Source organism: Mobula hypostoma, chromosome 16 (genome assembly GCF_963921235.1).
Source record: "Mobula hypostoma chromosome 16, sMobHyp1.1, whole genome shotgun sequence".
NCBI classification, from domain to species: Eukaryota; Metazoa; Chordata; class Chondrichthyes; order Myliobatiformes; family Myliobatidae; genus Mobula; species Mobula hypostoma.
Window position 1 is genome coordinate 56,187,191 of NC_086112.1, and position 26,587 is coordinate 56,213,777.

Genomic DNA, 26,587 nt, shown 5'->3' on the forward strand with positions numbered 1-26,587 from the left:
GTGAGACTTGCTTGTATTGCAATAGTGCACCTTACATTGTTAGTTAATTGTAATTTCCAACATTACAAATTCGCATTTTTTTTTGCTCTTGGCAACAGTGGACATGGGAAACTTTTGATGCAGACTATCAACTTTTGCTTTTTAACAGCATGTCCTTGAACAAATACAGAAGTGCTCCAGGTCGCTCTTTGCTTGTTAGGAATTTGAGCATTCCGTCAGGAATTGCAGTGGATTGGATCTACAAGCACGTGTACTGGACTGATCGTGGTGCTAAAACAATATCTGTGGCTACAATGGATGGATTTAAGAGGAAGACTCTTTTTGATGACAACATGACAGAACCAGCCTCTATAGCAGTTGATCCATTATCAGGGTATCTCTGTTAATGCCTTGCAGGAAGCTTTGACATGCATAATATAATTAATTTGCAGTCTAAATTTTAAAGCTACATACGGTATTTTAAATAATCTGCTTTGATTAAACTGATGTTGCCCTTGAATTCTCAAATCTGGCAACACAATTGTGACCAAAACTCCCAAGGGAATGAAGCTTTCCCTTTTTTTTAAAAAAGCACTGAATATTAAGCATTAACTGCTTAGAAATGCTTGCAGCAATTAGCACCAGGAGCTTAATTGAATGGTCACATAAACACAGCCTCTTGAAATAGAATAGTGGGGGGGGGGTTGGTGGCAGCAGGCAGAAAGAGGAGAGGGAAGTTCAATCACAGGAACATTTCATAAAATATATTGGAGCAGGGATTTAAATGGTGGAGGAGAATTGTGTTTTCTGTGAAACTTGTTCAAAGTAGCACCTGATGATTTATAGTTGGGCTAACTTCATTTATGAAATCCAGATCAATTTTAGTCAATAGTATATTGATTCATCTTTGTCATTAAGCTTTTTTAATCTACTGTTGAATTTGATTGTTTTGGTCTGTTCATAAGCTTAATTTTAATTCTTTAGATATCTGTACTGGTCTGATTGGGGTGAACCAGCAAAGATAGAGAAAGCAGGAATGAATGGTGTTGGTCGCAAGGTTCTGGTTGATGTGGAGATTCAGAGACCAAATGGCATTGCACTTGGTAAGGTAACTCCTCAAGAGTATTGTCTGTACTTTGAATTGAGCATGGATTTACAATCTAAATTCTTTCCCAGACACTGTGAAAAGCTGCCTTTATTGGGTTGACTCAAAGTTGCATACACTGTCCAGCGTAGGCCTGAATGGACAGGACAGAAGAACTGTACTTTCTTCGCAAAGTTATCTTTCTCGGCCTTGCAGCGTTACAGTATTTGAGGTAAGGTTGTTCTAGCTATTGACTACTATTAATTGCCAAAAACTGATTTTTGGATTTAATATCTCGAGTTGTTTACAAAATTGCAGTGTACCCTGCATGTACATTAATGCAACCCTTGGTGTATAAATATTCATCTAAACTGAAGCCGCCAATGAGTCATTGCCTTTTTTTAAACTTCATGCCACTAGCATAGTAAATGAAGGAATTAAAATCCTTAAAACTAGGGGTGGCACAACATCGTGGACCAAACAGTCTGAATTGTCCTGTAATGTTCTATGTAAAACAACTTTTGACGAATAGCTTTGAATAAATGTACCAAATTTGAGTTCAATTTTGCTCTTTTGAATTAAGATGTTCTGAATTGCTCTTTACTTGATAGTTTGGAGTAAAACAAGCCTGAATCTAACAGCAATATAAATTTGACCACATTGCTTGTCAAATTCTGGTGGAGGGAATGAACTTTACTCGTGAAAATTCTGTCTGTCTCTCCACCTCCAAGCCTTGGACAGAATGTTGTTTTAATCTCCTCATTTTCACTATTTCAACTGTGTGTCAGAATTGATGAGTTTGCCATATCTGTTTCCATTAATGTGGACAAATTTCATAATTCTGGCATGGAATTTTTTTTGGTGTTTAAGAAAGAAACACCAGAAACATTTAGCGGGTCTGTGGAGAGGCACTTTAGATCAATGCCCTTGTTTTTTCACTTGAGATTTTTTTCCCGTCAGTTCAGGTAGCGTAAAACTGTTTCAAGCATTCCATTGTGCACACACCCCCACCCCAGGTTTCCAATGTAGAAACAACTTCATTACCATTTAACATAAAGTGCCTAAATTTAAACTTCAGACTAGGTTTATATGTGCACAATTGGAAGCTTACACAAGGTAACCATAAACTTCAAAGCATTTTTAAATGTGAGCAGCCTTTACTGTGGGTTTTCTATAGTACATTAAACAAGAGAAAGCTACTTTGCCAATGATTACATCTGAATACAATAACTACGTTTACATTTTCCAGGATCGTGTCTTCTGGTCTAATGGAGACACTGAAACAATCTATGGAGCCAACAAATTCACGGGAGCAGATCTTCAGATTCTAGCTTCTAATCTTCAGAAATCTCAGGATCTCATAATTTATCATGAATTAATCCAGCCTTTTGGTAAGTGGCCTTTGAACAATTGAGTTATCCTTGAGGTAGCAGTGAAGTTTGGTTTTGACCTCGCTGATCAAAGTATCAATTTTAGCATTTTTACAGTATAGTTTTCAGATATTTGAATGACTGCTTCCTTGTCATGTGCCTTTGTCAAACATTTCTAATATTGCTGACAAACATGATATTGCCTCCACTGTTTTAGCTGGAGAATTGCCTTCCATGGACTAGTGCTTTAGGAGCTTAATGAATTGTACAGGTAACTGTGGCTGCTGAATATTGAACATCATTAAAATTACTTTGGGGAAATTTGGTGCTTTGCGGTTTAGGATGCTGAATTAACAATCCTGATATGTTTAATGATTGGCTTGACTAGATTATGCATTGCAGAAGTGTTCACCATTTTAAAAGCTACAGTTACATCCATAGTTCCCTCTAAGCTGTGCACGTGTGTGCGCACATACGTTTTTCAACCAGTGCACAAAGGAAATTAATGTGCGCACAAATGGTTAGTTACCTAAAATAATGCAGTAATTAATAATTATACTTATTGAAACTCTTAGCTAACTGTTTTTGTTAACTAGTTAGTTGGTTTTTCAAATACCACAATGCACGTCACTAATTTACGTCACCTCACCTATCCTGTTCCGGTTTGTACAGCTGCATCACGGTGGCAGCCATATTTGGCGGACAGTGTTCGTATCGTAAAGTTTACAAAGATCTGTTTCAAATCCTGTAGATAGCTTACTAAGTTTTAATTGGAAAAAAAATTGATTCACTATGTCGAATTCAAAAGAAGCGAAGAGCGTGAAGTGCAAAAAAACTGCAAATTTGTTTAAAGTTGAATGGCTTAACAAAATAGTAGAAACTGCTACACTGAAAGCTCATGAGGTCATGAACGTTCAGCTACTAGAAATATTCATGTATGATTCAGAAACTGGAGTTATCTGTATTGTCGTGATACGAAAGTTGCTGGAGAATCTGCTAGTGGAAAGAAGTGGGATGATATTTGGAAATTTGTACTTCAAAATGAACAGTTTTGCAACCTTCACACAAGTTGCTGGTGAACGCAGCAGGCCAGGCAGCATCTCCAGGAAGAGGTGCAGTCGATGTTTCAGGCCAAGAACCTTCGTCAAGACTAACTGAAGGAAGAGTGAGTAAGGGATTTGAAAGTTGGAGGGGGAGATCCAAAATGATAGGAGAAGACAGGAGGGAGAGGGATAGAGCCAAGAGCTGGACAGGTGATAGGCAAAAGGGGATACGAGAGGATCATGGGACAGGAGGTCCGGGAAGAAAGACAAGGGAGGGGGAATCTCCGCTGCATCTGCTCTCAGGATGAGGCTTTTCATTCTAGGACGAGGGAGATGTCTTCCTTTTTTAAAGAAAGGGGCTTCCCTTCCTTCACTATCAACTCTGCTCTTAAACGCATCTCCCCCATTTCACGTACATCTGCTCTCACTCCATCCTCCCACCACCCCACTAGGAATAGGGTTCCCCTGGTCTTCACCTACCACCCCACCAGCCTCCAGGTCCAACATATTATTCTCCGTAACTTCCGCCACCTCCAATGGGATCCCACCACTAAGCACATCTTCCCCCCCCCACCCCCGCATTCCGCAGGGATCGCTCCCTATGCAACTCCCTTGTCTATTCGTTTTTCCCCCCCCCCCCCATCCCTCCCCACTGATCTCCCTCCTGGCACTTATCCGTGTAAGCAGAACAAGTGCTACACATGCCCTTGCACTTCCTCCCTTACTAGCATTCAGGGCCCCAAACAGTCCTTCCAGGTGAGGCAACACTTCACCTGTGAGTCGGCTGGGGTGATGTACTGCGTCCGGTGCTCCCAATGTGGCCTTTTATATATTGGCGAAACCCGACGCAGACTGGGAGACCGCTTTGCTGAACATCTACGCTCTGTCCGCCAGAGAAAGCAGAAACTCCCAGTGGCCACACATTTTAATTCCACATCCCATTCCCATTTTGACATGTCTATCCACGGCCTCCTCTACTGTAAAGATGAAGCCACACTCAGGTTGGAGGAACAACACCTTTATATTCCGTCTGGGTAGCCTCCAACCTGATGGCATGAACATCGACTTCTCTAACTTCCGCTAATGCCCCACCTCCCCCTTGACCCCATCTGTTACTTATTTTTATACACACATTCTTTCTCTCACTCTCCTTTTTCTCCCTCTGTCCCTCTAAATATACCCCTTGCCCATCCTCTGGGTCTCTTTTTCCCCCCCCCCCAGTCTTTCTTCCTGGACCTCCTGTCCCATGATCCTCTCATATCCCTTTTGCCCATCACCTGTCCAGCTCTTGGCTCCATCCCTCCCCCTCCTGTCTTCTATCATTTTGGATCTCCCCCTCCCCCTCCAACTTTCAAATCTCTTACTAGCTCTTCCTTCAGTTAATCCTGATGAAGGGTCTCGGCCTGAAACGTCGACTGCACCTCTGCCTAGAGATGCTGCCTGGCCTGCTGCGTTCACCAGCAACTTTGATGTGTGTTGCTTGAATTTCCAGCATCTGCAGAATTCCTGTAGTTTTGCGACCTTGCACAGTTGATGGACATTAGGGGAAACTTTCTTGCGTCTAGTGCAGACTGTGAGCGAGGTTTTAGCCTAATGAATCAGCTGAGAAACCGTTTGGGTGAATGTCATTTGGATATGTTAATGAGAATCAAAAGCTATCAATTGGATGAAAGTTCTATTAGTCTAGATAGTCTACAAAGAATGGGTAAATGCCAAAGACAGGAGAGAGGAAAAAAATAACTGAGTGACTTAAATATGTATGTTATTTTGTTGTTATTCTGTGCAGTTTTATGTCAAATATTTTGTAAACCTACATAAACTGTGCCACGTGTACATTCAGTGCACACATACTTTTGCCACAGAGAAAAAAGTTTGCACAACATAATATTTTTGTGCACATTGACTACTAAAAATTAGAGGGAACATTGGTTACATCCCTAAAATCCACCAGATTGCAGATTAGTTAAACTCCTTCAATCCATTGCTTAACGGAGATTGCTTAACGGAGATTGAATCTTTCTGAAAAGATTTGGATGATCAGTTGCTGCAGGACTTCTGATTGTAAAGTTTAACCTTAATTATGTGCAAGTATTTTATCGTGTATAACCTACTGCAACCAATCATCTTTCATCTGGAAACACTGCAGGGAAGAACTGGTGCAATGACACTTTGAAAGCAGGCTGTGAATACATGTGCCTCCCTGCTCCTCAGAAAGATGTTTCAACTCCAAAATATTCCTGTGTGTGTCCATCTGGAATGGAAGTGAATGAGCGATGGTGTAGGACAGGTAACATTCATTTGACAATTGTCTAATTTGCACATTATCTTAGTTCGGTTTTGATTCTGAAGTTCAATGATTTGATCTCCAAAAGCAACTTGAGTCTACATCTTAAACTTTCATGCTTGGAGATTTGGAATGGATATTGATTAACAAAGTTAATTGATTAACAAAGATATTGATTCAGCAGAACAGGCTATGCAGATTTAAAGCAGAAACTTTAACAAATTTTGAAGTTGTAAATTGAAGGTTGATTTATTGGCTAAGACATTGCATGTTTTAAAGGTAACTTTTGAATATGAGAGTACTGATTATAGCTTTGTATCAGCTGTGCACGTTCTTTCAGATATTAGAGCATGTCAGATTCATGAGATCAGCTGTGGTTCTGGATCTCATCAATGCATTCCTGTCTCCTGGAAATGTGATGGTGAAAAGGATTGTGCTAATGGAGGCGATGAGGAAAACTGTGGTAGGCTTTATATTTGCTCCTTGTCTGCTCTTGCTATTAATGTTAATTTTGTAATCCTTTATGCTGTGTTCAACTGTATTCAATTAAAGATTCCAGTTCCGAATTGTAAGTCTCAGTACTCCTGTCATCGCAAAGATTAAATATTGATGCCAGAGTCGTAACATGTAGCAATATTGTTAGAAGTACCGCTTGATACGACATAGGTGAAAACCCATATATGGTGGTGCTGCCAATATTGCTAATGAGCAGTTGTGGGTTAGTTGCCTTAAAAATCACTTGCTGCTCAAATCCCTTGACCCTCTTCAAATTGTCCTATTAGTCTTGAATTTCAATTTTCACGCCTTCAAATGTGAGTCTCGTTGTGAATTTGCAGTAAAGACCTTTATTTTGTAAATGCTCAATGAAGATGCATTGTGCTCATCAATTCTGAATGGGTCTTGATTACTTTGCTCTACAGAAGCGGAAAATTTAAAACACTTTGTTCTCCCCAGGCACCTTTACTTGCAGTAATGTGGAATTTACTTGCTCAAGTGGCAGATGCATTTCTAAATCCTTTATTTGCAATGGTGAAGATGATTGTGGTGATGGAAGTGATGAGAATGGCTGTACTCGCTCAACCTGTGGATTACATGAGTTTCAGTGCAGAAATATGGAATGTATACCATTAAGCTGGTTGTGTGACAACAACGTTGACTGTTCAGACAAATCTGATGAATCGGTGGAACACTGTGGCCATACTCTTCTTTCTCTTCCTCTTCCTCCTCCTACCTGTCCTTTCAATGAGATGCGTTGCCGTTCAGGAGAATGTATTCATTACCATTGGTACTGTGATGGAGATGGTGATTGCAAGGATGGAAGTGACGAAATCAACTGTCGTAAGTAAAATGCTTCTGTAGCTTTGCAAGCATTGGCTCTCTGAATGTTTCAGTTCCACTGGTAGAAGTCTGGAGCATTAAAACCTCCTACTAAAAGAACGTAATGAGTCAAGTAGTAGGAGGCAGGCGGTAGGAAAGAACTAACGTTCCAGGTCAAAACCTAGTCAATGGTGATGGCTTGTATGAGGGGGTGGGGGGCAGAAGTTGAGTGGTAAGATGGCGATGGCAAGTAGCAGATGGCGTTCAACCCAGAAAAGTATTGTCATTCACTTTAGGAAGGTCGAATTTGAAGGGTCAATGACAGGATTTTATAGCAGTATGGAGGAATGGAGGGATCGTGTGATCCACATCCATCAAAGTTGTGGTGCAAGTTGATAGATTAAGATGGTCTATAGTGTATTTGCCTTCATTATTAATGAATTGAGTTCAGGAGCTGCTAGGCAATTTTGCAGCTCCTATAAAACCCTGGTTAGGCCACACTAGGAATAGAAACATAGAAAATAGGTGCAGGAGTAGGCCCTTCGAGCCTGCACTGCCATTCAGTAAGATCATGGCTGATCATCCAACTCAGAACCCTGTATCTGCCTTCTCTCCATATTGTGTTCCACTCTGGTTGCCACATTATAGGAAGGATAAGACATTGGAGCAGAATTATACCATTTGGCCCATTGAGTCTGCTCCACCATCCCATCATGGCTGATTGTCTGTCAATCCCATTCTCCTGCCTTCTCCCCATAACCTTTTATACCCTATCAACATCCAGTTCATTGGGGCAGTCACTTATTCTGATAGTGATGAAAGTGACAAAGGACTGAGTAGCCTTCAGACTTGTGCAGTGAAAACTAACAAGAGACAAGCGATATGACCTACAACAGAGGTGAGCGGCAAATTAATTAAAATGGAATTGGACACAGGCTCAACTGTTTCAGTCATTCTGCAAAATGAGTTTGAATAGGTTTTCAAAGATACTAGACTAAGTCCTACAAATATCAAACTCAGAACTTGTACTTGAGAAAAGATGACTTCTATGTGAGTTGACATTCTTAACAGTGAAATACAGCAACCAACAAGCCACATTGGGCTTGCATGTGGTTAAAAATGGGTGGGCCAGCATTGAGGGGATGTGATTGGCTGAGACAACTGCAACTTGATTGGAGGTCCATCCACCATTTGCATGCCACATCCCCTGCAATAGAGTCACCTGAAAGCGAATTAAGAAAGGTGGTGGATGATGCCACAGTAGTGTTTATGGATGGCATTGGAAAACTGACATATCAAGAGTAAAATGGTGTTAAATGAAAATGCCACATGCAAATTTTACAAAGCCCATCCGGTTCTGTGATAAAGTAGCCAGTGAGATAGATCGCATGCAGGCTGAAAAAATTCTTTCCAAAGTTGAGTGCAGCCCATGGGTAACGCCAGTAGTCCTAGTAACCAAGAAGAATGGGTCTCTCCCAATCTCTGCTTTCCTGCTGCTCTTACTGGAACACCCTTCTGTGTATTGAAAATAGACACTAGTGGCTGATGATCAGTAATGAGGGTAAACTCTGTCCCATACAACTTCTGCTTGAAATGTTTTGCAGCCAAGCCAGATTCAAGGCCTCTAGCAATCTATGTGTAATTTTTCTCTACAACAGTAAGAGAACATGATGCAAAGGCTCCCAACTTTGCTCCCAAAACTCCAGCAGTTTCAAAGCGACTGTGTTGGCTGACATGTTCAATAATTCTGGAAGCATCCTAGAGCATCGGGGTCACCAGTGTAGGTTCTCACAAATAAAACAGTAGGGGTATTTTATGTTTCAGAAAAGTTGTAGCAACTAGTTTATTGAACACCAAGAAACTGAACTCAGTTTACTAGAAACCCTTGTGTAATTACATCATTCAGTTAGACCATCCTCTTTAAGTGAAACCCCAACTCGGTGTCAGTGGTTGTGAATTATGTACATTTCCACCAATGACCTTATCCTACATGAGGATTCCACATCTTCCAATCCATTGTCAGTCCCTTCTAAGGATTTGATGTAATTTTTTTAAATCAACAGAGCCACCCCTTCTCCTCCTCCCCACCTATTGTGATACAATGTGTATCCCTGGATGTTAAGTTCTCAGCTATGATCTTCTTGCAGCCACAACTCAAGTGATACCCACAATGTCATACATGCCAATCTCTGTACAGACAGAGACAATGCAGCCTCTGTACCTCCCTCCTGCAATTGGATCCTCAACTTCCTAACTGGAAGACCACAATCTGTGTGGATTGGTGATAACATATCCTCCTTGGTGACGATCAACACTGGTGCACCTCAGGGGTGTGTGCTTAGCCCACTGCTCTACTCTCTGTATACCCATGACTGTGTGGCTAGGCATAACTCAAATACCATCTATAAATTTGCTGAAGATACAACAATTGTTGGTGGAATCTCAGGTGGTGACGAGAGGGCGTACAGGAGTGAGATATGCCAACTAGTGGAATGGTGCCACAGCAACAACCTGGCACTCAACGTCAGTAAGACAAAAGAGCTGATTGTGGACTTCAGGAAGGGTAAGACGAAGGAACACATACCAATCCTCATAGAGGGATTAGAAGTGGAGAGAGTGAGCAGCTTCAAGTTCCTGGGTGTCAAGATCTCTGAGGATCTAACCTGGTCCCAACATATCGATGCAGTTATAAAGAAGGCAAGACAGCAGCTATACTTTATTAAGAGTTTGAAGAGATTTGGCATGTCAACAAATACACTCAAAAATTTCTATATTTGTACCATGGAGAGCATTCTGACAGGCTGCATCACTATCTGGTATGGAGGGGCTACTGCACAGGACCGGAAGAAGCTGCAGAAGGTTGTAAATCTAGTCAGCTCCATCTTGGGTAATAGCCTACGAAGTACCCAGGACATCTTTAGGGAGCGGTGTCTCAGAAAGGCTGTGTCCATTGTTAAGGACATCCAGCACCCATGGCATGCCCTTTTCTCACTGTTACCATCAGGTAGGAGGTACAGAAGCCTGAAGGCACACACTCAGCGATTCAGGAACAGCTTCTTTCCCTCTGCCATCCGATTCCCAAATAGACATCGAATCTTTGGGCACTATCTCACTTTTTTAATATACAGTATTTCTGTTTTTGCAATTTTTAAAAATCTATTCAATATATGTAATTGATTTACTTGTTTATTATTTTTTTTCCTCTGCTAGATTATGTATTGCATTGTGCTGCTGCTAAGTTAACAAATTTCACTTCACATGCTGGTGATAATAAACCTGATTCTGATCTCTAACTGCACTACAAGATCATCTACTTTGTGCTGTGTACGATGCGCGTTCAAATATAATGCCTTCAGTCTGGTAGTCAGCACAATTTCCATTTTTCCCCCTGTTGCACCTCACCTCATCCCACTCACTGCAATTTTGCCCTATCATCTGCCTGTCCTTTCTCAGTCTCACTTCTTCACATTGCATCGGTTTATATAGCAACTGCCTCCTCCTCAGCCCTGCCATTCCAGTTCCCACCCCCTGCTAAATTGGTTTAAACCCTCCCCATCACCTCTAGCATACCAGCCTGTAAGGATATTGGTATCCCTTGGGTTCAGATGTAACTTGTCCTTTATGTACAAGTCATATCTTCCCAAGAAGAGATCCCAATTATCTAAAAATCTTAAACCCTGCCCCCTGCACTAATTCCTCAGCCACACTTTCCTCTGCCTAATGATCCTATTCTTACCCTCACTGGTGCGTGGTATAGGCAGCAATCCAAAGATTACTATGCTGGGGGTCCTGCTTTTCAGCTTTCTATATTCTCTCGGTGTGGCAGCTTTAGAGAGGTTGCAGAGGAGATTTACCAGAACTGGAGTGCATGTCTTATGAGGATAGGTTAAGTGAGCTGGGACTTTTCTCTTTGGACAAAAGGAAGATGAGAGGTGAGATGATAGACATGTACAAGCTAAGGGGCACAGATCAAGTGAATAGCCAGAGACATTTTTCGCAGGGCAGAAATGTCTAATACAAGGAGACGTAATCCTAAGATTGGAGGAAGGTATAGGGGGTATGTCAGAGGTAATTGTTTTTTTTTAAAAAGAGTAGTGGGTGTGTGGAACGTGCTGCCAGTGTGGTGGTAGAGGCAAATACTTTAGGAACATTTAAGAGACTCGTAGTGTAAAGCACATAGATGGTAGAAAAAAGAGGAGTCTATGGGAGTGAAGAGTTGGATTGATCTTGGAGTAGGTTAAAAGGTTGATATAACATCATGGACCGACGGCCCTGTACGGTGCAGCCTCAAGCACTACTGCACTATTTTTGCCTTTTTTGCACTATCTATTGTAATAATGCATTATACTGTACCACTCCTCCTGCAAAACAACAAATTTCATGACGAGTGTCAGTGATGATAAACCCAATTCTGAATCTCTGCAGTTCTGGGGACCAGTAGGTGATGTGTGGGGTGGGGAAGGTGGGTTTTAAAACATGGCCACACTAAATTCTTTGCTTGACTATGACCATTTGTCTCTTTAAGCTTCACAAACCTGTCAACCAGATTATTTTAGATGTGGTGATGGTTTCTGTATCCCTGAAGGCCGTAAATGCAATGGATACAAAGACTGCATTGATGGAAGTGATGAAGATGGCTGTAAAAATGGTAAGAATATACTGTAGCTATTTGTATGCTGGTTTTAGTGACAAAATGAGGATTTGTTATTTAAACCATTGACTGACTTGGCAACCAAATGACGTGCGAATAGGCCTCATGTTTGGATAATGGTCAACCATATCTGAGATCAAAAGCAATACAAGTGAGCTCATTGCCAAAGCTGAGTTTCTAATTTATTTTTTTTTTTTTTGGATCAAATGTTATCACTGACAAGTAACATTCACTCACTAGTTCACTAAAATGCAGAAATAGAGTAGACACTGAATGATGTTGAATTTCTGCAGGAACAATGATCTGGAATATTGCATGATACTTCAGAGGGTGAAGGTGAACATTAGAGCAACATCACCAGTAAATGGAGATGAAAATGCATCATAAGTAATATGTTCAACAGACTCAGTTCATTTTCACAGTAGATGTTACTTGCTCTGCTTGCCATAATGGTAGATTGGATGAACTTAGTGGAGAAAGTAAACTAGAAACAAGCTAGTTAACAAGAGCTGAGCTTTGAGAAAGAGGATGCAATACTGTCTTGGAAGACAACTTGATGTTCTGGTCAAACTCTCTTGCCATCTTTTCTGCTTGGAATGGCCTTTGTTAGGTGAAATGGATAATACTTGGAGATTAGAATGAGAGGGGATATTATTCAAAAGTATGATCAGAATCGGGTTTAATATCACGGGCATATGTGAAATTTTGTGGCAACAGTACATTGTGACACAAAACTATAATTTACAATAGGCAATATACTGTGTATAAAATAGTAGTTCAAAAATAAATGAAAGTAGTGAGGTAGGGTACAGGGGTTCATTGTCCATTCAGAAATGGAGGATTAACAGCAGGAATTCATCTATGCTTAGTGTCACCTTCAAGAGAATAGAATGTTAAAAGAAGTTTTGATTTTTTTTCCTATTTGAAGACAATCTACTGAAGAATCTGAATTCTATTTTGACAAACAATAGTTGTTTTGTCTTATTAAGGCGTAGTTTGTGCAAATACTGTTACTAGTGCAGAGGTGAAAATGACCATTATCTTGAGGGGTAGGGTGGTGCTGAAATCTTGATGCTGCTGCCAGTAGACACTGAAGTTGAACCAAGTATCGTGCTTTATTCTATTAAAGCTGGTCGAGCTGCTGAAGACTTGGTCTTGTATCCTACTCTCCCATGTTATCAACTAGCTTGCACACCGTTACTTGATTTCAGACTCTTGGCGCTAGCTCCTAACGTTGATAGGCTTTGATCTGTGAGCTTTGTGGAAGGAATACGGTTTGATGTCTCTTGCTTCCAGCTAAACAGATCGTTTGAAACAATGCAAGAAATTGGCTAGCTCACCATCTGTACAGATGTTGAGTTGTTATTTTTGGTCAAGAATCTTTCAAGCAGTTGTGATGAGATATGAGGATTTTCTAGCATTTTAATTAAATCGGGAATGTGACCAGGATAGTGATTTTAGTGTATTGCAGTTCTGTAGACTTTTGCAAACGTTTTTATTTCCCCCAAATGGATAATTGTTATCACTGTCTTGCAGGTTCAGTGTGTACCATGCCATCTTTCTTCAGGTGTCAAAATGGTAAATGCATTGATGGAACCAGAGTGTGTAACCAGCAGCAAGACTGTGTGGATGGGAGTGATGAACCCCCTGAATGTCGTAAGTGGAAATTGAATTGTATAAGATTGAACCTTCAAATGCTATACTCCAGGTGGCTGCAATAGTGTAAGCATTAAAAGCCAAAAGTCAAGAACAATCTTTGCTCATACAGGTGAAATAAAATGTAAATTATCGAGATTAAATTTTAGCATGACCAAAACTTGCATCCCATCCCTTTTTAAATCAGTCCCCTCACCTTAAACCTGTACTCTCTAGTTTTAGATTTCCCTGCCTTGGGAAGCAGTCCTTCCAGGTGAGGTGATGCTTCACCTGTGAGTCTGTTTGGGTCATCTACTGCATCCAATGCTCCCGGTGTAGCCTTCTGTATGTCGGTGATACCCAACATAGATTGGGAGATCGCTTCGCAGAGCACCTACACTCTGTCCACCAGAAAAAGTGGGATTACCCTGTGGCCCCATTTCAGTACTACTGCCCATTCCAACATGTCAGTCCATGGCTTCCTCTACTGCCGTGATGAGGCCACACTCAGGTTGATGGAACAACACCTTTTTATTCCATCTGAGTAGCCTCCAACCTGATGCCATAAACATTTTGAACTTGGGTAATTTCCTCCCTTCCCCCCACTTCCCATTCCCATTTCCCTCACTCACCTTATCTACTTCCCTCTGGTACACCTCCCCTTCCCTTTCTTCCATGGTCTTCTACCCTCTGCTATCAGATCCACCCCCTCCCCCCGGCTTCTCCAGCCCTGTATCCACCAGAGAAAGCAGGATCTCCCAGTGGCCACACATTTTAACTCCACATCCCATTCCCATTCTGACATGTCTATCCACGGCCTCCTCTACTGTAAAGATGAAGCCACACTCTGGTTGGAGGAACAACACCTTGTATTCTGTCTGGGTAGCCTCCAACCTGATGGTATGAACATTGACTTCTCTAACTTCTGCTAATGCCCCACCTCCCCCTCGTACCTCATCCATTATTTAATTTTATACACATTCTTTCTTTCACTCTCCTTTTTCTCCCTCTGTCCCTCTGACTATATCCCTTGCCCATCCTCTGGATTCCACCCCCCCTGTCTTTCTCCCTGGGCCTCCTGTCCCATGATCCCCTCATATCCCCTTTGCCAATCACCTGCCAAGCTCTTGGCTCCATCCCCCCCCCTCCTGTCTTCTATCATTTTGGATCTCCCCCTCCCCCTCCCACTTTCAAATCTCTTACTAATTCTTCCTTCAGTTAGTCCTGATGAAGGGTCTCGGCCTGAAACGTCGACTGTACCTCTTCCTAGAGATGCTGCCTGGCCTGCTGCATTCACCAGCAACTTTGAGTGTTACTTGAATTTCCAGCATCTGCAGAATTCCTGTTGTTTACTTCTATGCCATCTAGGTTATCAGTCAAATCTTTGTATATGACTCAATGTGGCACACCATTGGTTGCAAGTCTCTAATTAAGCACAAAGCTTTCACTGCTGCCTTGTGACTCCTACTGCTATGCCTAGCTTTGCATTCAATTGGTTTGCTTGCACTGGATTCCATATGATCTAACCTTCCAGACAACTTTCCCTTGCAGGATCTTGTCAAAGCATTTCTAAATTCCAGAAAGACAATAACTACAGCCTTGTCCTCAATTCTCTTGGCCATCTCCTCCAAAAAAAAATCTATTAAATTTATTGGGTATAATATCCTATGCTAACTATCGCTAATCAACTCTTAGATTTCCAAATGGATCCTACCTGAGTCTCCTCCAGTACTTTCCTACGCTTGGGCTCACTGGCTTGTAGTTCCTTGGCCTGCCTTGTAGCCAGCCCTTTAAAGACCCAACATCAGCCATCCTGAAGCTCTCTGGTACCTTGCCCATGGCTGAAGATGATACAAATCTTTGCAGGGTCTCAGCAATTTCTTGCTTCCTACAATTTACTGGGATGCATCTCTTCAGGCCTTTGGGATTGCCCACTTTTTTCGGGGCTTTAAGACTACCAACATTTCTGACCTCCATGGTATCACTGTTTCCACCTTAAATATGCTAACCTCTCTGCAGTAAATACAGATGAAGGATTCATTTAAGAATATTATTTTGAGTCAAAACTCCTCTGGGTTCTGACCTAAAATGTCTACAGTACCTCCCACAAAAGATGCTGTTATCCAAAGGCCAAATGATACTCCAGTAGCTAGACCTGTACAGCTTCATGTTTGGTCTGGTTCGTGCTGCTTCCAATGAACATGAGACTGTAATTTTAAATTTTCAGATGTGAATGAATGTCTAGTGAACAATGGTGGATGCTTGCATATTTGCCATGATCTTCTCATTGGCTACGAATGTGGATGCCTTCGAGGGTTTGAGCTGTTTGAGGAAAGAATCTGCAGAGGTAAGTGAAACTGGTGGTTTTATTTTGAGATTGATGGGTTAATTCCCCTCTGGTCTAGTTGTGGAGGTAAAGCTGTGTGCATTAAGGGGGGATAGCAAAGGAAAATGAGATCAGCATGTATGTGGTGGGCTGGATAATCTGTTTCCTGTGTTTGATACTGATAACACTGAATATTGGTTATTTCAACCTAGACATCGATGAATGTCAAAATCCTGGAGCTTGCAGTCAAACTTGTATCAACAAAGTGGGGAGTTATGAATGCTTGTGTCACAGAGGATACCAAATGGATCCAGTGAAAGGAATTTGTAAAGCACTAGGTAAGTAGAACATCTCTTCAAACTCGTGTTTAAATTTGCCGAGTGCTGATAAAATACTTTTATTAGAATGCAGTACTTGTTCTTCAGCCATTCTATTGCCCTGATAGTGTGTTGGGTACAAAGCTAGGTAGGGAGTTAAACACCTTCTCAAAAATCATCCGAGCCAGAAGCTTTCTTCAGGGTTTTTAATGAGAAAACTTTGTCAAACTGCAGAAAGTGTAGTAAAATGTGTATTAGATTCAATGCAGAATTGTCACACACCTGAATATACTAATAATATCGATTTATTCTCACAATTTGCATTAAACAAGATAATACACACATGCACCATTCTATAGCTATGCTGTGGACGAGAGTGAACTCCTGGCATGATGATAGCTCAATAATGAACAATAAACATACAACTTGCTTCAAAGCACATCTACTAAATGTCAATCAATATTAAGAAAGCTTAAGACTCACATATTGCTGTTTCAAGGGCAAATATTAGATGGAGATGGACATCTTTCTACTACGTGCTTCAAGTCAAAATCCAAACTAACCTGCACAGGAAGTGAGCTTTTTTTTTTAAAAAAAAGCTTAAAAACAGGAATTGATATTTTATACAAAATGAACAGCAGCTCTAGAGGCAGAACACTGTGCCTGACATCCACGATATCAATCTTAACTACTGAAACTAAAAGTCAAATGATCGTTTCGTTTTGCCTTTGGCAAAAGAATGGACAATCTCAGTGACTAGTCTTGAAACAGACTTGCTATGCAGTCTATAACTTCTCACTTTGAAAATGCTGCCCTTGATGACATACATGCTTGAGGTAATGTCTGATGAGCAGATCGGTGACATGGTGCTCACCCAGAATGATGACTGGGTGAGGTCCCGCTGAAGCGATTGTGCCTCCTTCATACATCCTCCAACTCGGTGCAGCCCCTCAGAGTCGAGAAAGAAGCAGAATTCACTGAGGTAACTTTGGATTGGAAGAGGTTCCTGCTTTGAGAGGCACTGCACTTCCTCTGCATATACCTTTCTTTGAGCAACAAGAAGGACTCTAAACTTTGCCTGACTCGGTTGCTCTGTGCTGACAGATTGCTTACCGATGTGCCAACTGCTGCAGAGGCTATTTTTGGCTACTTCTACAGTCTTGACTTTCGTACAGATTCAACTCTCTCTCAGGTTCTGAAATGACTTGGGCACCTGCTCTTCAGGACGTTAGTTTTAATTGCACTGACGGTGGGCTGATGAGCACCATCAAGGCGGATTTTGCCCACTATGACCCAACGCAGGTCCAGTCACCAGGCATAACGTACAGCGTACCAATCACTGCGCTGTTCACTACCTTGCACTGTACATACCAGCTTTCTGTCAAAATAAAGAACAACAGCGTCTCCTCTGCCTCAGGTGACTGAGGAAGTTTGGCATGGGCCCCCAAACCCTCAAGGCCTTCTATGGGACACCATTGAGAGCATACTGACTGGCTGTATCACCGCCTGGTACGGGAACTGCACCAACCTTGATCATTAGGCACCGCAGGACTGGTACAGGCAGCCCAGCGCATCTGTGGATGTGAACTTCCCTCCAATGATGACATTTATAGCAGCAGGTGCCATAAGAAGGGTTGGAAGATCATTGGGGACACCAGTCCCCCAACCATAAACTGCTTCAGCTGCTTCCCTGGGGCATACGGTTCTACAGCATTCAAGCCAGGACCAACTGGCTACAGGACAATTTCTTTCTACAAGCCATTAGACTTATAAATTTACATGTCTGTACATTGCAACTGAGTCATGGAACCAAGATTTTTACCCCCTCACGTTGTGGGATGGATATAAAATTTAAATAAATTCTAAGTGTGTTGGCGCATGGCCAAGTGATTAAGGTGTTCGTCTAGTGATTTGAAGGTAGCTAGTTCAAGCCTTGGCTGAGGCAGCGTGTGTGTCCTTAAGCAAGGCACTTAACCACACATTGCTCTACGATGACACCGGTGCCAAGCTGCATGGGTCCTCATGCCCTTCCCTTGGACAACATCGGTGGCGTGGAGAGGGGAGACTTGCAGCATGGGGTTCCATACAATCTTGCCCAGACCTGTGCCCTGGAAACCTTCCAAGGCACAAATCCATAGTCTCATAAGACTAACAGAGGCCTTAAAAATAAATAAATCTACGTGCGTGGAAGGAAGGTGTCTCTGCCAAGCAACAGGAGAATCGCGGCAGAAGAGTCAAGTAGAGGGATTTTGACAGCTGTCCTTAAGATGTGAACAACCACGTGCTGCTTCAGGAGTTAGGATTTTCATCCCTGTTGTTGGGAATATAGTCGCACTCTGAGAGTTGGCAGGGTAAGCAGACCTCTCCTCCTATTGACTCCTCAACAAATCCACTGGATCTGCCTCCGGTAACTTCTGATGTTCCAGAATATGTCTTTCAAATTTATGGGCCTGTAGCTACATCTGATAGATGCTCGTCTGACTCCCCATCCTGCTCTGCTGCAGGGTGAAGGTCCTGAATTTACAGCTGTATCTGCAGTGTCAGTCGGTTCTTGGCTCAGTTTCCTGGAGACCACAAGTGCTTGCTACACTGTGTGTCCACCTGTGTTCTGCAATGTTTTGTTACTGCTTCTCCAGCTCTCCTTGCTACTCTCTTCAGGTTCTCCACCATTCTCCAGGTGACCATCTTGTCCCCATTCAGCATGACTCTACCTCTACCTCTAGGCTTCTGTGGCCAAGCTCAGCATCTCACTCAACTATTGTCCGACGGTGATTTATCACCACAGCCCGGTGCAGCAAGTGAGGGTTGTGCAGTTGGTTCCATGGTGGCTTCTGTTGAAAGGTGAGCCACTTGAAGCACTGCTCGGCACTTGTCGGCTCTTAAGTGATGAGCACCCATGTGTTTCCAAGATGGCTGGCTTTGAGCATGTGACGAGAATACACATAAATTAAGATGTTTGCTGGCCTGGACTAGCATCAGTGGCATCAGCAGTGGGTCTGCCACCTGTCCTCGGGAAGGAGAGATGAGGAACAATGAAGCAGAATCTGGAGATGTGTAATGAAGGGACGGGAGAGAGAGCTGTCTAGAGCAGCTCCCCCTTTGAACCCTGAACTGGTTGAAGTGATGGACAGGCGATACCCCAGCAGGGGGATAAAAAGGGACAGGTTCGCTAAGGCAGGACACACACGACACTCGAGGTAACGAGACCCTGGAAGCGGTGCGCCTCTACGAGTCGGTGGGAAGCTCTTGGACGGCTGATCAGGGGATCAGCCTTAAATGCACAGGGTGGAAAGGTACGATCAGCGGGAACCCGGTGTGTGTCCGCCCTTGCTTGGGTGCCAGTTTCACTGCAGAGGATCGACCGCATCTGGAGGAGGGGTCACAGTCGGTGACCTCAGGTGACATCACAAAGGACCCGCCCGAAAGCTGCTTGTGAGCAATATCGCCGGTCTGTGAGTGGAAGCCGTTCTGAATGATCAGTTGTTCTCGTTCTCTCTCTCCTTCCCCCCACGTTGTCCATCGCCATGGCAACGATTACTGTGAACTGAACTAAATTGGACTGAACTTTGTGTCACTTTGAAATTGGTCATTTACCCCTAGACAACGATAGAGCTTGATTGATCCTGTTATCTTAATTCTGTGCACATGTGTGTTTATCATTGCTGAACTGTTGCATTTATTATCCTTTCGATTACTGTGTTGCTTGTTTCTTTAATAAAACTTTCTTAGATCTAGTAATCCAGACTCCAACTGAGTGATCCATTTCTGCTGGTTTGGCAACCCAGTTACGGGGTACGTAACAAGCACTACTCACTTCGTACCTTAAATGAAGGTTCATCCTTGGGTTTGAATCTGAAGCAGAGGATGCAAGTTCAGGAGGAGGACTGGTAAAAATTTGGTATGAAGCATGACTAGAAGTTGGTTCCTATCTATGTCTGCCTCTTCGATTTCATCCTCTGAGCAACCGTGTTGTATTAGAAGACTTGCATCAATGGTCAGTTCTTCAGTCATCTTCCCAGGGAGACGACTGCTGCTGCTTCATACACCTTTGCTTCTACTAGGGCAGCCTCAGCTTCACTCTCCGAGTGCCCTCAATGTAGCTTCTATGTGAGCTTTCCCTGTGTCTATGCATGCTTTCTCCATGTCTACCTGAGCCTTTTCCAACTAGTATTTCAGCTTCGCATTTGGCATACGCTGCTCTCACTTGTGGCACTTCAGCCCTGGGGTGGGCTCGTGCTGCAGCTATGCTAAGTGTGGTCTTGCTCGAACGTCTTGAAGACATGTTCGATGCACCTCATTCTGACCTGAACTTCCAAGGCACAGCGACTGACGTTGCAAGCGTCGGAAGCTGTCGTTGTAGTGTACGGCATTCAGACGCATCTCCAGTCTGCGGCAATTCCTTGAGGACAAGTTATCTTCTCAGTCTACTGCCCCAGCAGTAGAGTCAGGAACTTCCTTTGTGTTTTTAAAGAGAAACTGCAGAAAGTTAAGTAAAACACATATTAGGTTTGATACAGAAATATCATATACCTGAATATACTGATATTTTTGATTATTCTCATGAACAGTGTTAACAAAGTTATGCATTCATGCAACATTCTATAGCTATGCTGTGGATGAGAATAAACTCGTGCCATGACGATAGCTTAATAGCAATGAATGATAAACTTAATATTTCCTTCAAAGTACCTTTACTCAATGCTTACCAATATTAAGAAAGCTTACACACACAGATATTGCCGTTTCAGGAGCATATGCAGATAGTTGTCTTTCTACTCCATGCTTCAAGTCGAAATCTGAATTAGCCTGTGCAGGAAGTGGTGGTTTAAAAACAGCTTATGAACAGGAAGTGATGTTTGTACGAAACAGAGGTCATGCAAATGGACAATATCTCTAGAGGCCACGGAGCAATTGTAGTTGCAATTTTAATTTTCATAATGCTTAACTCTTAAAGAAACTGCAATTTCAGTTGGCATATTTTTAAATGGTCCTCTAGAAATGAGGTAAATTTTATATAGTATTTTGAACAGATAATTGTTAGCCAATATTATTTTGCAGACTTTGAATAAGTTGTTACTTGGTGTAGCAGCTGCTACTGTAATTTGGAAAATTAATTTTTCTAGGCTTCAATTTGCTTACTAAAGGTTTCTTTACAGGTGAAGAGCCTTATTTGGTTTTCACTAACCATCATGATATTAGGAAAATTGGTTTGCATAAAATGGAATACACAGAGATTGCGTGGCAATTGAGAAATGCTGTAGCTCTTGATGTAGATGTTGCAACACAGACCCTCTTCTGGGCTGACTTGACACAGCAAGCAATATTTAGGTATGTTTTTGTGAATTTAAACTAAGGTTGCCTTTTGAGATTTGACCATGATCATCTGGATAATGACTTTAATTCATTGAAATGCATTCATTTGTCAAGTAAACGTGCATTGATTTGGTGTCCAAATCTGTTATGGTATCATGTTTGGCTTTTTTTTTAGAATTGGGATGTATGGTACAAGACTACTCAGCCTTGTCCCCATTCAAATTGGGAATGTGGAGGCGGAAGGAAGGGGAAAAGGCCATTATCTTCTTCCAACTTCTTGAACTAGCTCTACAGCCTTGCATGTGACGGCTTTGAAAATTATTTGGATGTGTATTTGAATGTGGAGGTTCTGCATCTTTCATCCCCTTATCCCACTTTCCTCCTTTCACTGCCTATTTAAAAAATGAATGGGCACACATTTAAAGCCAAGAACTACGGATGCTAGAAGTCCAGTAACATTGATTTTGATCTGAAGATTTCACTTCCCATCCACTGCTATTGCCTTGTGCAAATTTGCTGCATTTTTATGTCCTTTCTGAACTTCATCCTAAATTCTCTGCTGCTCTATCTCCAATGTTTACGTTGTTTCTTAGAAAGCAGTCCTAGCTTAAGAATTTTAAAGGTACAGTCTTCCACTTCTGACAAGCTTGTCAACTCCCCTACATCTTCAGAGCAATTTCTTCAAGCTTGTACTTTAAGCAGTTTTGCAGTCTTATGTTTTTGACACAGTACCAGCATTAATTCCCTGTCCTTGTATTCTATCACTCAACATCAGCAAGATCAAGGAGCTGATTATTGACTTCAGGAGGAGGAAATCAGAAGTCAGTCAGCCAGTCCTGATCGGAGACATCAAAGGTGGAGACGGTCAGCGAATTTTAAATTCTCGATATTATCATTTCGGAGGATCTGACCTGGGTTCAGCACAGTGCCATAATGAAGAAAGCGCAGCAATGCCTCTACTTAGAAGTTTGCGAAGATTTGGCATATCACCTAAAACTTCGACAAATTTCTATAGATGTGCAGTGGAGAGTATATTGACTGGTTGCATCACGGCCTGATATGGAAATTGAATGCCCTTGAATGGAAAATCCTACAGAAAGTAGTAGATACAGCCCAGCCATCATAGATAAAGTCCTCTCCACCGCTGAGCGCATCTACATGGAGCTCCATTGCAGGAAAGCAGCATCCATCATCAAGGACTCCCATTAATCCAGATCATGCTCTTTTCATTGCTGCCTTAAGGAAGAAAGTACAAGAACCTCAGGACCCACGCCACCAGCTTCAGGACCAGTTATCATCCCACAGCCATCGGGGTCTTGAACCAGAGGGGATAACTTCACAACTCCTCTCGCCCCATCACTGAACTGTTACCACAACCTATGAATGCACTTTCAAGGACTCTACAACTCATTTTCTCAATACTTATTATTTATTTTATTTTTTTTACTTCTATTGCAGTTGCACAGTCTGCTGTCTTTTGTTTGTCTGTCCCTTTTGGGGAATTCTTTCGTTGCTTCTATTGTGTTTCTTGTTTTTACTGTGCATGCCCACAAGAAATGAATTTGTTATATGGTTGACATACATGTGCTTTGATAATAAATTTACTTTGAACTTGTGCCTTAACTAGTAGTCTGTGTGTGTGTGTCATTTTTACTAAAATAGTTTGCCACCTTAAGATCATTGGGTGGTCATGCAGAGTCCTTTGATCCACTCCAATACTTACCCTTTTATTTATTTTAAATTTGGAGAGACAGCATAGTAATATGCCCTTCCAGCCCAACAAACCCACACTGCCCAATTACACCCATGTGACCAATTAACTTACTAACGTGAGTAGGCATACTGGAGGAAACCAGAGCATCAGGAAGGAACCAAGGTAGGTACAAACTCCTTGCGACCAGCGGCGGAATTGAACCTGGATCACTGTCGCTGTAATATTGCTATGGTAACGTGCCACTCTTCAACACTGAACCTCCCCAACAAATAATAGTGAATTCTTTAGACTAAGTTCATTTTGCCCCTTTTCTCCTATTATCTGTTGCTTAATGCAGTCTGTCTTCCTTACTAATAACAAGTAATTTTTGTAATCCTTGACCTCTACTTCATGCTGCTATATTCAAGCCTAAATTAACTCTGTGTGTTAGAAAGCGAAAGGCTCGGCCTTGGTCCTCCATTAGTAACAGATTGGTCACAATATAAATGTCAGGCTTCTATCTTGCTGCTCGCTGCTGAGCCACTTGAGAATCCAGTTTGGCATTGCCCCTTGGATTCCATTAACATTGTGCCACGTTCAACCTTGTTGAAACCTTCTGGTAGATTTGATGCTCAGAATGCATTGTTTGAGAAACTGCAAAGCATTCAATTTCAAGGTTTTGAACAGGTTATCCTAAACTCTGCAGGTTTCTGATACTTAAATTGTGCCATTAGAACTGAGCTACTTGATTCTGTGAATGGATGGTATGGACCCGTCCTGCATGTCTTTTTGATGTAAATAGGTAGGGCATAGGATTACATTTACAAAGTGAGTATTCTTGTAGGTATTATGTACTTGCTGGCCACTTCAATGAAACCATTGTTATTTACAGACTGAACAGTTAATTCAAACAAGTTGGTAGTTGTGTTTGGACAAGAGGGCTCAAGTGGCCAGGGTACAATGTTCGTCTTGAATTAACCTGATTAACTTACTTCCTAGATCAATGTCAACGTTAATTAAATGCTGTTCTATTCCATAGATACATCCAATTATGAGCTTTGCTCTTGGGCATAAATAACAAATTTAGCAAATTAACTTTATTCCTCCTTTCTGTGCTCGTAGTTGAGAAGATTGGTGTTCTTCCCTTGTTTGTACTGTTGCAAGTTAGAAGCTCTCAAAATAGATTACACTTTTAAGGAGAAGTTCTAACCAGTACATTTCTAAATGTCAATTACTCTCAACAGTGTGTCCATGGATAAACGTGGAAACTCTGCTCATAAATCCAAAATAGCCAAAGATCTAGGAGCTCCTGTGGGAATTGCTGTGGACTGGATCTATAAGCATCTCTACTGGATTGATAGTGGCACTAAGACTATCTCCGTTGTGAAATATGATGGCACTAAAAGGAAAATCCTTTTTGATACAGACCTGAGAGATCCAACTTCCATAGTTGTTAATCCACTCTCTGGGTAATGAATTATTTAACTTGTTTTGTATCATTGCTTTTTTTTTGAAGACTGCAACTTTGACTGTTCTCAGCTGACTTTTTGGCTCCTATTTTTCCAGCTTTAGTATTATAAAAGTTTTGACCATTCCTGGGGCTGTATTTTAGAAATTGAGAGTAGTAACTAACAAGGAATTAGTTGATTTGAAAATATTAAAGCTTTTGTGTCCTGATTGAGGATCAATGGGATTGAAATAAACCCCTTAGTCTGTAGGATAGAGACATCATTACAATGATTTCAGAAATGCTGAGATTTTTTTTAAATAGCTGCTCTACTTGGAAGTTTAATATTTGGTTACAATTGAAATTGTCAAGAATAGATGTGTTGAATTTTTGGGGAAAGAAGTTTAACTCCATATTAATTCTAGGTGACCATTTTGAAGTGCTTGAATGAATATTCCTGCCATGTTTCTAGGTTTGTTTACTGGTCAGACTGGGGTGAGCCAGCAACGATTGAAAGAGCAGGAATGAATGGCTATGATCGTAGCGTTCTGGTTACAAGAGATATCGAATGGCCATGTGGCATTGCCTTGGGTAAGTGGGCAGCTAATCTTGACTAGAGCATGTTCTATATTGTCATTTCATTTTGTAATGCAGTGAATTTTCCCCCTCTGCTACAGATCTTGTGAAGGGCCGTCTCTATTGGGTTGACTCAAAGCTGCATACATTATCAAGTGTAGATTTAAATGGTCAAGACAGAAGAGTTGTGTTGGAGTCAAAGGAATTCCTTGCTCATGCTTTTGCAATTACCATTTTTGAGGCAAGTCTGGGTGATGGTCTGATCTGATCCATGTATTTAATGTGTCACCTGACTTCTCTACTAATCTCCTTGAAGTCTGAAATAGTCCAGTAACATTTCCATCACAAGCATACAGATAACCTATTATCTTGCTGTTACTATTCTGTTCCATTCATTAAGGATCACTCCATTGCACATGCTGGTGTCATCTTATAAAATCAGACCACCTAATATTACTTCTCCCCTACTTCCCAAAACAGCACTTTGAGGGTCCAGAACAAGATTTCCCTTCGGTGGTGACTTTCCACGCACAAACAAGGTTGCCATCACCATGGCTTGTCTCCACCCCCACAACTCCCCACCCCTTTAGTTTTCAGTATTCTAAAACTTCCTTTCTGGCCACTGCAACAAGCAGAATCACTTTATGTGCGAGGACCAAATCCTGAATATTATTTAAAATGTAGCCCTTTTGTCACCAGAATTTTCTCCTTCCCACCTACATCACTGTTTTACTACTTACTGCTAATCTTTTACAGATAAATATAAACTATTTGTTATCTAGACTATTTGCGGGAAGGGGAATTGGGGTTTCCAAATAAGAGCAATTGATTAATGTATCTAGGCAACGGAGAGGAGGTGGTTGGATGATTAATGACAGCGTCAGGAGAGACAACCTTGAGGCCATTCTTCAAAGTTTAAAGTAAAATTTGTTATCAGGTTAGATGCATGTCACGACATTAAAAACCCTGAGGTTCTCTTTCTGCTGGCGTACTTAGCAAATCTATAGAACAGTAACTAAACATCAGGAATTTTTAACTGTAAACGAACTGTGCAAATGCAGATATCAATAAATAGCAATAACATAACGAGCATGAAATAGCAATGTAACAGAGTCCTTAAATGAGTGTAGTTATCCCTTTTTGTTTCAAGAGCCTGGTGGTTGAGGTGTAGTAACTGTTCTTGGACCTGGTGGTGTGAATCCTGAGGCACCTGTGCCTTCTACCTAATGGCAGCAGCGAGGAAAGAGCATGGCCTGGGTGTAAGGTTCTTTGTTGATGGATGCTGCTTTTCTATGGCAACATTTCATGAGGATGTACCCAATGGCTGGGAGGGTTTTACCTTTGTACTGGGCCAAATCCACTATCTTTTGTCGGATTTTCCACTCAAGGGCAGTGGTGTTCCTATACCAGACTGTAATGCAGCCAGTCAGCACGCTTTCCACCACACATCTATAGATGTTTGCCAAGATCTTTGATGACATGCCAAATGTCTGCAGACTCCTGAGGAAGTAGAGACACCCAGGAATTTAAAGTTACTGCCCTCTCCACCTCT

At 41.8% G+C, this 26,587-nt stretch overlaps 1 protein-coding gene across 1 annotated transcript in view; it reads left to right on the top strand.

Annotated features, from left to right (window-relative positions):
• LOC134357413 (low-density lipoprotein receptor-related protein 1B-like) overlaps positions 1-26,587 on the top strand; it is a 67,837-nt gene that overhangs the window by 17,653 nt on the left and 23,597 nt on the right. Inside the window, exons 11-25 of the mRNA XM_063068978.1 lie at positions 149-373; positions 964-1,082; positions 1,156-1,295; positions 2,313-2,454; positions 5,623-5,763; positions 6,101-6,223; positions 6,715-7,098; positions 11,603-11,725; positions 13,265-13,384; positions 15,591-15,710; positions 15,902-16,027; positions 21,163-21,334; positions 24,257-24,481; positions 24,932-25,050; positions 25,137-25,276. Coding sequence (XP_062925048.1) covers positions 149-373; positions 964-1,082; positions 1,156-1,295; positions 2,313-2,454; positions 5,623-5,763; positions 6,101-6,223; positions 6,715-7,098; positions 11,603-11,725; positions 13,265-13,384; positions 15,591-15,710; positions 15,902-16,027; positions 21,163-21,334; positions 24,257-24,481; positions 24,932-25,050; positions 25,137-25,276 — 2,419 coding nt within the window. The remainder of the gene's footprint in view (positions 1-148; positions 374-963; positions 1,083-1,155; positions 1,296-2,312; positions 2,455-5,622; positions 5,764-6,100; positions 6,224-6,714; positions 7,099-11,602; positions 11,726-13,264; positions 13,385-15,590; positions 15,711-15,901; positions 16,028-21,162; positions 21,335-24,256; positions 24,482-24,931; positions 25,051-25,136; positions 25,277-26,587) is intronic.